The 14,480-nt window shown below is 37.1% G+C and overlaps 1 protein-coding gene across 2 annotated transcripts in view; it reads right to left on the bottom strand.

Annotated features, from left to right (window-relative positions):
- The window catches only part of POLD3 (DNA polymerase delta 3, accessory subunit), a 44,474-nt gene that overhangs the window by 8,059 nt on the left and 21,935 nt on the right, over positions 1-14,480 (bottom strand). For both annotated transcript variants that reach the window (XR_001020892.5, XM_004016320.6), the window contains exons 6-10: positions 12,328-12,592; positions 11,624-11,696; positions 9,401-9,566; positions 6,091-6,197; positions 122-231 (exon numbers count right to left, since the gene is read on the bottom strand). Coding sequence is in view for 1 of the 2 variants with exons in the window: in XM_004016320.6 (XP_004016369.1) it covers positions 122-231; positions 6,091-6,197; positions 9,401-9,566; positions 11,624-11,696; positions 12,328-12,592 (721 nt within the window). In the remaining variant the exon portion in view is untranslated. The remainder of the gene's footprint in view (positions 1-121; positions 232-6,090; positions 6,198-9,400; positions 9,567-11,623; positions 11,697-12,327; positions 12,593-14,480) is intronic.

Genomic DNA, 14,480 nt, shown 5'->3' with positions numbered 1-14,480 from the left:
CAGGAGAGCAGGATGAGACACGAGCCAGCTACTGCCACATGTGAAGCGCAGAGGAGAGAACTAATGCAGCAGAGTGGCTTCATCTTTGGGCGATAAAGGACACATCCCAGTAAAGTTTTACCTTGACAGGAGGAGGCTCCGGCTCAGTCTTCAGCACTGGTTCAGGAGAAGGAGAAGGAGGAGGTGGGGATGGTGACTCAGCTTCATAAGCTCCAGGAGAGTCTGGTATGACTGAAATAAGGGAACAAGCTTAGATAAGAGAACTACGGCAGCGTCTGGTACAACGCCCTCTCCACTGGCTCTCTACACTCCCATGTCCAGCAAAGGGTATTTTGCAAGCAGTAATTCATGACAATGAAGGATTCTACAGTTATATATCTATTTATTAATATATAGATAACTAGACAGATATCTTTAAAATACACATTTTATCAATTTTTATACAAAGACAATCAAAGAATCAAAAATTTTTAGAGCTGACATTGTAAAGCAATTATAATCCAATTAAAAAAATTATTAGAGCTGGAATGTACCTTAGAGATCATCTTAGCTAGCTTCTAACTTTATAGATAAGTCAGGGTATGCAGTTGTTTTAAAAATATCCACTGGTTATCTATCATGTGTCATCTATTTCACTGACATTACTTCACTTTCTCCTCACAACAAAACTAAGAGACAAATACTATCATTCATACATTAGAGTTGGGTAAACAGAGGTTGTGAGAGGTTGATTAGCTTGCCAGGAGCACAGAGCTTGCAACTGGGGCAGGAGGTTTTAAACTCCCCAGTCAGTCTGATTCCACAGCCTGACTATTTCAACTATCCCATGCTGCCTACCACTCAGGGACAGACATTTTCTTAAGATGAAGTGGAGAGAGTCCTCAGATTATACCAAGTGTGAGCACCTTTCAACTGAAGAGCTACAACTCCATTACAGCTACATTTGAAACACACCAAAGCATTTATCATTCCTTACGCTTATGTCACTAAAAGCATACTGAAGGAGAACACTTGGGTTAATAATAAGTTAATAATAAGTTAAGGCAGACCAATATGGATCCTAGCATATGAATGTGGGGAAGTTTTTTAAAAATCTCTTTGAATTTCTGTTGTATGCAATAAATAATAGTAACAGTGATTTTGTGACTGTGATTTAAGGATTATTTGCAATCACCTGAAATGTCTGTAAGACTTAAATTTTCCAGCTGACAGTGAATAGCATAAACCATGGGGTTGTGGAATTATCTTTGAAACAATGATCACAATTATAGCTCTAACAACGAAGACTTACTCATTAATATGATCAGCAGGAAAAGAACATTTTAAGGAGAGAAATATCACTATGGAAGTGGTACCACCTGAAAGAGAGCACCACCAGAGGGATCCCATCAGTTTTGAACAGTTCCAGAAACTGTAGTCTTAGTTTAAGGCCCATGAGAAGGGAAGTGAAAATCCTCAGCTGACCCATTGCTTAATCACCGCAAAGAAACTGCTGGTCAAGAGACTGGGGAGCTGCTTAGCCTCACCTGCTCCCTGAATCTCCTGGCTGTATTCAAATTCTTAGCACAAGTCTTGGATCTGAAATTCTCCCAACTCATTAGGTCAGTGTTAAAAATTATGACAGTGGAGAGTTCAAGGCCAAATGACCTAAAGAGGTGAAGCAGAACAGCCAGAAAGAAACAATAAATTACACACTTCAAGTATGAAATGGGCCCCCAAACTTTATAAACTGTAGGAAACAGAAACATAAAAGCAAAGTGGTCCAGCTACTAACCAGCACTGGGAGGCTAGAACATGACAGGAGCCTGAGAAAGAAAAAGTCCAGTCAAACCACCAGAACCAAGCACCCATCCTCCTGAAGGTATAGCTATTAAGAAAGCTGTGAAGCAATGAGTTACAGTGGTAGGAGAGAAGTTTATGCAGTGAGGACGCCAAAGAAAAGGAATTTTGAGTACTCAGTCATAAATTTATGAGCTCTTATTCTGTTTCCAGTTCTGCAACCACTTGACTTAACCAAGGAAAACACATAATCCCAGTGGCACCCTCTAAGACCCCTCTCACTGCACGTATGGAGCTGTTTAGAGTCCCCCTTCAGACTCTAGGCTCCATACAGGCAGAGGCACCACCATTTCCCTAGCGCTGAATATACAGTAACATTTTTAATAAAAGAATCATTTTCTGAACTATAATTGGGATGAGGAGCTTCTAAGTCAAGGAAGATGCAGCATATGCTTCCCTCTCCCTTCCACACAACCTCACTGAGAAACCTAACAATAATAAAGGAAAGAAATGTAACCCCCTCATAATAGGGAAGAGAACATCACAGGAGCCAAGAACTCTTAAGGAATAAGAAATTTCAACAAACCCTTGGAAGATGGAAGGCAGATGGGAAAAAGTTGACAAGAGAAGCATCAGTCAATTAGGTGAGCCTGATAGGAGAGGTTACTAATATATAAAACTTGTACTTTATCTGATTTTTGAAATTGTATATATGTATTACTTAGTTTAAATTTTTTAAAAAAATTTACAATATTTTAAGAAAGGATAGGGAAAACAACTAGAATTTTCTGGGCTTACAAATATTAATCATTCATTTTTATAATAACCCCACAAAAATCACTATTACTATTTGTTTTATACAACCAAGGTTCAAAGAGGTTAAAAAAAAAAAAACTTGCCCACTTTCATATGTTAGAATCCATGTCAGTCTGCCTTAGTCTTTATTACCAAGATGACCATACTCCTTCAACATATTTTTAGTGACATAAGCTATGGAATGATGGATGCATTGGTGTGTTTTAAATATATTTGTAACTGATTTTGCAGCTCTTCAGATGAAAGGTACTCAAGTGGTGAAATATCACTTATCCCAGGAAAGCACCCTTCACTGGGGCAGAATAAGAACTGTGGTAAAGATAATTGCTGGGATCTAGCAATGTAACCACTGTTTACCAGTTTTCTGGAAGAGATGGGTAATTAGAATTCCTGGAAACCATTCATAGCTTCCTAGGAAATTTTTTAAACTACTTATCTTAACCTTCAAAAAAGGGCTGGGGGTGGGTCATTTGCTTACCATTCTCTATAAACAATTTGCAAGGACTGAAAACGGTAGCCAAGACTGAAACATACCAGTTAAAACTACTTTTTCCTAGCAATACAGATATTACTCTTCATGTTATTTCTTTCTGGGTCTGGCCTTTCTTTACTTTAGAAAGAGAGTATACAGAACTGCTAACGGTGCTTATGATTCTGCCAGGGAGAAAGAGAAAGAATACTTTCTTGGGTATATAGTTAAGAATATGAAGTTGAAGGGAGTTTTCTGAGACAAGGTACTTTCAAGTATATTATTACCATTAAATGCTTACTGAATTTCAACAGGAAAAGTGGGGTGAATATTAAGAAAACTGATTATATGTTAAGCATTGCCCTGGCACTTTTCAAACAGCATTTTGTTTGATGTTCATAAAAGGCCTATCTTATGTGATAACATCCTATCTTAGAGAAGAGAAAACAAGGAACTGAAGAAGTAACCTGCCTAAAGTCAGTCACTAGTGGAGGTAAGATTTTAAACCCAGGTCTGTCTGACTCCAAAGTCTCTGCCATTTGCTCCACTTCTGTCGCTAACTTCTAGCTGAAGATAGCCTACTGAACTGACAGCACATACTCAGCATAGCAGGAATAAAGCAATAGTAGGTTAGAGACTGTATGAAGGTTTAAAGTAAAATCCCACTGGCTCTGAGACAAAGAAGAAATTTAGGAATAAAATGGCAATAGTTTATAAATTTAGTCAGATGCCAAAAATTATCTTTCCCAGATAAAAAAATCTGAGAGCCTCTGCTCTATATCATGTTATTATAGGCTGTCCACCTCTTTCACATTTCTTCTCCCTTCCAGACTAAATAACCCTACTCTTATTTCTAGTCACTTAAGAGTATCATTTTTGTGAGCTAAGGATCAGAACTACAGAGAGTATTTCAGAAGTATGTAAAGAGTGTTCAATCAATCACAGTATTACAGCTGACTTCTTCACTAATACTAGTTTATTTTTAAACTAGTATTAGTATTTATTTTTAAACTAGTATTAGTTTTAAGTAAACTAGTATCTAGTTTATTTTTTAATGTATATTAAGGCTAATGATTTCAAAGACTTATCCAGAATCTTCCTCAAGTTCTTTTCCTGGTTGGAATTAGGGATGACTGTTCTAGTTAGCACACCTTCCTAAGTTACCTCCTAAGTTATTTTCCTGTGTATCTGCAGAGTTGCCTCTATTTCTTCAACTCAACCAATCCAAATGTTTCTTGATGGCTGTTTCATCTACACACTTCTAAGTCTTCCTTCTGTGGTCTTGGTTAAAGCATTTTGATAAATGGCATGGAATGAGGACTCAGCATCCCACCGGGATGCTTACAATACCACATTCCTATCTGTTTCACAGTCAACGAAAACCCTGAGTCCAGGGAGGAGTCAAAGGTACAGCTCTGCCATAGACACAGTCAACCTGCTTGTACAGTTTCTTAGGTCTGTTCATTTCCTTTGTGTGACTGTCATCTATAATTTGTTTTTCAACTCACTCGAGTTAATACCCCCTCAGTTTGGGTTGCCTGTTACCACTTTTAGTGCTTCTTACAGTAGGTTCTGGTAACACTGGAGTTTAAGAAGTTTAGCTTTGCCCTTCAACAGCATAGCATTCATTTTGCATTCATTTCTCTTTAATCTCTTAAAGAATCTCTCAGTTTGTTTGCTTTCATCTACCTTTGTATGATGCTGAATCCCTTTGGATGAGAGCTCTGGCCATTTCCTAAAATGCTTTATATGCCATGAATTCATGGAGAATCAATCATAGCACCTCAAGCTTTTCACCACCAGTTCTCAGAGCAGGCTTTTCAGAGTTGAAGTCATATGGCATATCAGTCCAACCCAGGAATCTTTCTCTTTGGACTTTAAAAAAAAAAATTGACTTGGCTGTCCTGGGTCTTAGTTGCAGCACTAAGGGATCTTCATTGCCACGTGCATGAAGAATCTTAGTTGCATGTAGGATCTAGTTCCCTGACCAGGAATTGAACCTGGGCCCCATGCACTGGGAATGCAGTCTTAACCACTGGACCATCAGATAAGTCCCTCCTTTTTCTATGTATTTTCATTTACACAATTTGGGATGAATACTTGAATTGGCTCTTAGACTACTTGATATTCTCTTAAAAGGCACAATAATTTTCCAGGCGAGATTCTTGCCCTTACTCTATTCACTTATTTTACAACAGTGTCTACAACTTAAAACTAGGAGGGTCCACAGGGTCATTCCTTTTCAACAACAACAATGCAGATTCATCTTGGTGTGGTTTTACTTACGTGGTACAAAACAGTACCATTACCCCTGATGCCTACAATCTCACTTTTTATAAGACACACATGAAGGTACCCAAAGGAAGAGCTCCATTTTATTTTTTTAAAAATAAAATATCCTTGATAATAAATATAATAATAATCCTTATTCTCCTCCTCTTTGTGTTTGCTACTTTCACAAATTACCAGAAGATTATGGTTCTTGTTAAAAGGTTAAAAGTTGGTTTTGAACAGAAATAGGTACACTGTGTCTCTCAGTGCTAGGATTACTATTGTCACTGCAACCCATAATAAGCAACTTTTTAGCTTCTTGAACTAAAGTCATCACAAGAAGAACTGACCCTTCTGTGGACCGAATATTTGTGTTCCCTCAAAATTTATACGTTGAAGCCCAAATCCTCAATAGTAGCAGGAAGGGGACCTTTGGGAGATAAAACGAGGACAGGATCGTAATGAATGAGATTAGAGACACAAAGAAGATGATTTCTTGCTCTACTATGAAGAACACAGCAAGGAGGTACTCTTCTACAAATGAGGAAGAGAGCCCCTCCCAGGAACTGAATCAGCTTGTACCTTGATTTTGAACTTCTCAGCCTTCAGAACTGTAAGGAATAAATTCCTGTGGTTTACGCCTCCCAGTCTATGGTATTCTTATAATAGCAGCCCAAATTGACTGAGACAATCCCACTAGCCAAAAATTAAATTTTTAAATTAAACTTTAAAATAAAAAAATTAGCAACGCCCACCTTCATCTTCACTGCTATCAGACTCAGGAAGTTTGATTCTCCTCCTCTTTTTCTTCACGTTTTCAGGTTCTTTCGTCTCATCATCAGATAACTCCGCTTGCTTCCTCCTGTGGCCATTAGGGAATAATTTAAGCATGTTACACAAAATAAAAATATAAGTATTCATATGCTACTCAGGGCCTTGCTTCATAATTCATGAACTTAATTCCAGAGGGTAGAAAATAGAAGTCATAAAAGACCAAAAGGATACTCCGCTCACTGACCACATACAACTAAGTCACTTCAGAATAAAAACTTTCTCTAGCTCTCTAAAGACCACTGTAAGCTACTTACCAGATTATTGAAATTTTCTCTAAATTCCTTACTTCCCCTACTCTTGATTCAGTTATTCAACAAGCATTATGAATGCAACAGTTGAATGACTGTTGATTCAGTCATTCAACAAGCATTAAATAAGCAGCTACTACTTACATAGACTTTTTATTAAACACCAGATGCAAAGATCAAAAAAGTACCATTGTTCTCAAGAAGCTCTGACAGGAAAAACAGATACAAATACCACTGACTATAAAATACAATATGATAAATTTTTCTGAACAAATAAATGTTAAGTGACATAAGTCTTATTTTAAAACTTCAAAATCTAAACAGTTTATCAGATAGAAAAGGGAGACATAATTTTAAAAAGAAAGAACAATATGAACAAAGGCACAGGTAGAAAACACTAAGGTGATTCTAACTCTAAAATCACTGTGGATAGTGACTACAGCCATGAAATTAAAAGACGCTTGCTCCTTGGAAGAAAAGCTATGACAAACCTACACAGCATATTAAAAAGCAGAGACATCACTTTGCTGATAAAGGTCCATATAAAAAGCTATGGTTTTTTCCAGTAGTCACATACGGATGTGAGAGTTGGACCATAAAGAAGGCTGAGTGCCAAAGAGTTGATGCTTTTGAACTGTGGTGCTGAAGGACTCTTGAGAGTCTCTTGGACTGCAAAGAGATCCAACCAGTCCATCCTAAAGGAAATCAACCCTGAATATTCATTGGAAGGACTGATGCTGAAGCTGAAGCTCCAATACTTTGGCCACCTGATGCAAAGAGCCAACTCACTGGAAAAGACTGATACTGGGAAAGACTGAGGGCAGGAGGAGAAGGGGACGACAGAGAACGAGATGGTTGGATGGCATCACCAACTCAATGGACATGAGTCTGAGCAAACTCCAGGGGACAGTGAAGGACAGGGAAGCCTGGTGTGCTGCAGTCCATGAGGTTGCAGAGTCAGACACCACTGAGCAACTGAACAGCAACAATGACCTAATAAAAAACCTAAATCCATCTTGACATTATTTAGCTCTTCTATCTGGATATTCCACCACACTATTCATTCAATCAACAATAATTTATCAGATACAAATAAGGATAAGACATAGTTTTTACCTTCAATCATATTTCTTATATAACAAATATCAATACATTTTTTTTACCTTAAGCTAGAAAAAGAATAAACACAAAGTAGAAGGAAATAATAAAGAGCAGAAATCAATGAAACAGAAAATTTTAAACGGTAAAAGTTATTTTTCAAGAAAACTTATAAAATCAGTAAGACTTTTATCAGATTGATAAAAAGTATATATTACCAGTACCAGGAATGAAAGAAATCTGTAGCAATACCTACAGATTCTATAGATATTCAAAGAATAAGGTTATATATATTAAGAACAATTCTAACTTAGATGAAATAAATTCTTTTAAAAACACATTCAAAACTGACCACAAAAGAATAAAGATATACTTGAATAGTTGTATTTAAAGAAATCAAATTCATAATAAAAATTTTCCCACAAAGAAAACTCCAAGCCTAGATCCACTGGTGAATTTTATCAAATTTTTAAGAAAAAAACAATACATCTCTTACATAAACTCTTTTGGAAAACAGAGGAAGAAGAAACTCCTTTTAACTAATCACATGAAATGAGCGTAACTGTGATCCTGAAATCTGGTAAAGACATTACCAGCAAAGACAATATAACTGACTCTACCCCCATAAATGTAGATGCAAAAAAAATTCTTAACATTAACAAATCAAATCTAGCAATATATAAAAAGGATAATACATCATGACCAAGTGGGGTTTATCTCAAGAATGCAAGGTTGGTTTAAAATTCGAGAACCAGTCGGTATAATTCACCACATTAACAGAAACACCATACGTTACCTCAATAAATGTAGGAAAAGTATCTGTCAAAATTCAACACTCATTTTATAAAACATCAAAGTAGGAACAGAAAAGAGCTTCCTGAATCTGGTAAAGTTCATGTATTAAAATGCCAACTCTGCGACCCCATGGATTGTATAGTCCATGAAATTCTCCAGGCCAGAATACTGGAGTGGGTAGCCTTTCCCTTCTCCAAGGGATCTTCCCAACCCAGGGATCGAACCCAGGTCTCCCGCAGATTCAACTGCCAGGCGGATTCTTTACCAGCTGAACCACAAGGGAAGACCATGTGTTAAAAACATATAGTTAACATCCCACTTAGTGGTGAAATACTGAATGTGATCCTGGCAATAACCATCAGTGAGTGTTGTACTCATGGTAGGAGACATTTTAATCCATCCCTATCACACGTTCTGAGGAGGTGAGGCCCACTGGACAGAGCTCTGACCCTCTGGAACTTCAGCATTTTGTTTATGTTTTCTAATAGAGTGGCCGCAACCTTGCCACAAAAGTTAAGTATTTCCGGGCCTATCAGTGCTGACAGTGTCCTTTAGAATTTCTTTCAACACACCAGTTCCTACCAACTATGAGGTAGTGTCTCAAATTCCTGGATTCATTTTTAACAGCTTGTGTGCTTTTTATTTTCTTTTCTAATTACATTTTACCACTTGAAAAATAAACTCATTGATACAAAAAGAAAACAAAGAACTTTTTCTCTTAAATTTCACTTAAACCCTCATCTGGCACTCTAAGGTGAAAAGCAGACACAGAGACATATGCTCAGGCACACTTAGGCCATGTCCACAAATATAAACTGAAGTAAAGGAGAGAGGACCATCAATTTAGATCAATGGGGCCCAAAAACACTGGCTTTGGGCTCTACGTTATCCAAACTGGTTGATTCAAGTTCTGCTTCATTAGATAAGCTATGGAGCGTCTCTCTTTATTTTGGTTATACAGCTGTATCCCTAAGGCATTAAGTAGGATTTAGTACTCAACTGAAAACTGCCTGCCTGTCAATAAGCCCAAACAGACCTTTTCACCCCCAGCAGAGACACTTTTCCCTCACAAGCAACAAAATTTTCCTACCTTTTTTTTTCTTTCTGTTGCATCTTAACAGGCTCTGCTTTTTTGCTAGATTTCTTCAGGCCCACAGGGGCTGCCAGCTTTGGTTCAGTGACAGACAGTGGAGGTTGCTCCACTTTTTTTTCTTCTTTCACTTCTTGTTCTGAATCCAAATTGACTTTAAGTTTATCTATAAATAAAGTATAGCAGATGATATATAACCCCGTCGTGCAATATTAATTTATCATTCCTTTGACAGTTTACTAAGTGCCAGGTAATATATTAGGAACATGGGCTAAAGGGATGAAAAACAGTCCCCGTCCTAACAGAGCTCATGGTCTAGTCAAGAGAACATTTCTCCTTTCCAACTACCACTCTAGTTGAAACTGTTTTCATTTCTGCCTCCTGCTAATCCCTCATTATATCATAGCCCCCAGGCCAAATGATAGTAAAAGTAGGACTTAGAAAAAGATGAATACAAATTTATGAAGTACCAACATTCTCATTTGTTAGACGAGGAAATTAAGAGTCAGAGGGATTAAAGATGTTTCCCAAGAGTATGCAGCTTATGAATTATGACAGCAGAAAAGCATCTCCTTTTTATACTCAAAAAAATATGAAACACCTTTTTAAGCAAAGAAAGATAACAGATGACGACTTTCTAATTTGTCACCAATGCTGCAATTTTTAAAAATATATAAAACATTAAGGTGTTTGTTACTAAGACAGAATTCATATATCATAAAATTTACCCTCATAAACTATACAATTCAGTGCTTCTTAATTCCAACACCACTATCCAATTTTAGAACATTTCATCACCTCTAAAAGAAATCCTGTACTCCACACACCATCCCTTAACAACCACTAATAGACTTTCTGTCTCTATAGGTTTGCCTATTCTGAACCTTTTGTATAAACGGAATCATGTAACATGTGGCCTTTTGTGTTCAGCTTCTTCTATTTTGCCATTTTCAAGGTTCATCTATTTTGCAGCATGTATCAATACTTCATTGCTTTTTATAGCTGAAAAAATTCCATCTGTCACATACTGTTATCCATTCACAAGATGACAGACCTTAGCATGATGTTTTCATACAAGGAGGAAGCCCTCCTTATGCACTGTGTGTGTACATGTGCTCAGTCATGTCTAGCTCTGTGCAACCCCATGGACTGTAGCCCACCATGCTCCTCTGTCCATGGGATTTTCCAGGCAAGAATAATGGAATGGGTTTCCATTTCCTCCTCAAAGGGATCAAACCCGCATCTCTTGTATCTCCTGCACTGGCCTTATGCATTGGGCCTGAAATAACACAATCATGCTTTCCCAGTAACCTGAAAGTAGCAAATTTTCATTATTTTTTTTAGAATATAAGAATGTTTTCTGATAGCTTTTATAGAAAATAAAAAAACTATCACCCCAATCTATCCCCTAACTACCATTTTGACCATCACAGAAAAGCAGATTTCTGACTAATTTTGCTTGCATAGGCATGTAACAAAAATGCTTCCCACAGAATCTTTGTAAAGCATTATGCTCCAAGAAGTGTGCCATAATTACCCTTCAACTCCTGCATTCTTCCTGGTATTCTGGCCACATACCCTCAGGGAATGTGTATTTGATATGAGAAGTACTGAAATATGTGATTATTGGTTCTTTTTATTTGAAAGAATTCTCACCCAAATATATATTTTTAAATAAAGGAGATTTGCTTTCTCAAAATGTAAATATTTATAAATGGCCGTTACTACCTGGGCCCTCCTAATTCAAACTGAAGTCTAGTTCATTACTGTAAGTAATCTGCAAAAATAAGAAAGGCAAAAAATTTGTTTTTGTAGCCCCTTAGGAAACAGAATGGTCATACCAGGCAAACTGACAAAGCATCCAAGATATTAACACTACACTGTTTAACCAAGCAACTTCCCTTTTACTTTAATCACTCATTTTCAAGAACCCTATGAAACAAATATTTAACTCTCTTTCCAAGGCAGGAAGTAAAATCAGAAATAAGTAAACTATCCTTCAGATTTCAACCAAACCCAGCTCACCCGTAAAATCCACTGTTTCAGTTGGTTATGTTCATCAATACACAGGTTTATAGACTGCAAATTTATGTCAGGATGTAGGAAAACCACATAGTAGTGTGTTAGGTGGATAAAAACTGTACAAGGTGGCCTTCACCTCAGATAAAAGGTTATTATATTAACATTCACATATTAGTCAAAGGAACCTAAGAACATGCTTACTCATAGCAGCTTTTCCAAAAAAATTGCTTATGACATTCCCCTTCCCTGGTGCCTTGGGGCCTACTGAAGATGCCTGAAAGCAAAGCAAAAGAAAACACACATGATTTTTTTTTCTGTGTTTAGGCTGCTCTTCAAGAAACAGTCAAAAATGTCAATAGTGGAAGACACTGTCATGATCATAGAGCCTCTATATTATCATGCCAAAATGAATACAGATACTAGGTATAAGAACAAAGCCAGACCACATAGTGTTTGGTATTCATTTCCAAAGCTTAGTTTCTCATAGTTTTTATAAAATTATTATCCATGAGTGTGCCTAAACATTTTTTTATTGTATTTAAAAGAACTACTTACTTTGACAGAATTAAAACAGATCAGAGGCAGTATGGTACAAAACGGGGAAAAACCTCCAGAACACTACATTTGTAATCATCATAAAGGGAACTGAATTCTGGTTCTACCACTTAACAGCAATATGACATCCAAATTACTTAACAAGATGATTTCTCCCTCACAGAACAGAAAATGAGGATTTAAACAAAGATTAAACTATCGGCCCAAGAATTAAACAATTTACACCAAAGTAGAAAAAACTAAAACTAAATATCAGAACCTTATATAATTAAACTACAACCACTGGAATTATTAAATGCTTTTCTAGTTACCCATTCTGAGCTGTAAACGCATTTTTATAGAAGGCTTACATTCGTTACTTCTTTAGCCTCTGTTTTGGCTTCCTTACTGGCATCTTGGGCTTTAGAAGCAGCTTTAGAAGCAAACATGCCCATGATCCCTCTGGGCTGCTGGGGACTCTGTCTGGGGACAGGTGGGCCATGACCATTGGTGGTCAACTCGTTCCCGGCTTGCGTCTCAGGTGACACCGGAGGATCTGACTGCTCAAACTTTTCAGAAGATGAGGGTTCAGCAGGAGCTCTAGGGACCGCAGCTGCACACTGGATGGCACTAAACCTGAGGACAGAAATGTTACATTAAATTAACTGTCAATATCAAACCTTATTTTCAAACTCTTGCCTCTTCTACACAATACTTTCTAACCCTAATACTATAAAATTAGGAAATTGTAAAACTAAAATGGATTTTAGAAATAAGTTTGTGCAACAAGTATTTGCACACTTGAGAAAGGTGAGTGAAGTCCTAGATTATACATCTTGTTGGTAATAAAACTAAGACTGAAAACAGGTGTCTTCTACCAAATTGTACAGGTATTTTTGCTTTTATGAAAAAGCATCCTAATTCAAAATAGTAAGAATATACCAAACAATAAGAAAATATTAGTAATTTCACCAACTTTGGTAAACCAAATGGTTTATTTTTCAAGACCCTCCACCTTATAGGGCTAGATATACCATAAATATTGACTGACTCAAAATTAAAGCTTTAAATATTAACAAATTTCCTGGCAACTCTCCTGACCAGAATAGATCATGGTTTAGAACACGGAATAAGCTGGGAACAGAGCCACTAGCTCCTGTAACCTGTGGTCCTTTATAGTTATTTGTTAATAATTTATAATAATCTCAACTAATAGCACCAGAGAAGTATGCCCATAGCCAAGTGAAAACTTTGGCACAATTTGCATGCCATATTAAAGGGAACATTCATCTCCTCCTCTGTCATCATTGTAGATGTGCCTGTTTCACAAAAGTCCATAATATAGTGTTCTATGTTGTGAATGGGTAACTCATCCATCCTTCTCAAATGGTTGTACTTAAAGCAAAGTTTTCCAACATTTCCTGACAAAGAACAACATTTTATTTCCCTCAGTCTTTTGCTTACTGAGGATAGGTGAGAGCTCCTTGAGGGTGAGTGTATTATTCATCTTTTGTATTTCAGGTACCTAGTACAAGACCTGGCACATACAAACACAGATTCAAAGACAGATTATTTAAGACAGTGAAAGTGAGTCTTCTGGCTTCTCTCCCTTCTTTAGTGTATCATCTCAACTCGGGATGGGAGAAGATGCAGGTTGAGAAACTACGTGATGACAGCAATTACCTTAGAGATCAACCAGGCACAACTTTGAGATTAACTGGCCCAAGGGAAAAAACCTGGATAAAATCATTTAATTTTTGAAGTAACTTTAAGGCTCAACAGCCCCCAAGCTAGAGTTCACAGCTCCAGAACCCTTCCACTGATTTATTACAGTCTATACAGAAAAACCTCGCATTAACACAAATATTCAGTGCATCAGAGTTAAGAACAGACGGAAGTCATTTCCTTTCAACCACCATTCTTCCTCTCTGGCCCTGCAACGCTGCCATGCACAGGAAAGAGCAATGTTTTAGTTCACTGCCAGCATCTAAAGTTGGCCCCAAGACAACTCTTTCTCCATTTGGTCTACATTTCCACACCTTAGGGTCAGGACCAGAAACTGGCCATGAGGAAGAGACCAAGCTAGACTGGGACCATGTCTGAAGAGAGAAGAACCTGGTCAATCTAAAATTTCAGCTTTCTTCCTGTCATAGCACTTCTTAAAACACATGAAACAATGAGTCAGATCTCAGTTGACCCATAATTCTCAGGACCAAACACAAACTTCTTTATTGGAAATAAGTTCTTCACATTTCTTTTTTATTTTTTCTTCACATTTCTACTGAGGATATTTTAAGTATTTAAGTAAAGTTTCATTAAAGTGCCTCCTACTATCACATTTCTACTTGCCATGTTTATTTTAGTGCTCTCTATGCAAATTTAATTTTGGGCTTCTGTGTCACTTTTATTCTAGTTTCCTTACTTGCTAGATACAATAAAATTGATTTTTAGAGCTTGACATGCCAAAACTAGATTTTAATGCAGATTATTTTTGAAATCTAATAAATTACATAAACATATCAGG

The sequence above is a fragment of the Ovis aries genome, chromosome 15 (genome assembly GCF_016772045.2).
Source record: "Ovis aries strain OAR_USU_Benz2616 breed Rambouillet chromosome 15, ARS-UI_Ramb_v3.0, whole genome shotgun sequence".
Lineage (NCBI taxonomy): Eukaryota > Metazoa > Chordata > Mammalia > Artiodactyla > Bovidae > Ovis > Ovis aries.
Note: the sequence above shows the minus strand (reverse complement) of the source record. Positions and strands in the feature narration are given on the sequence as shown.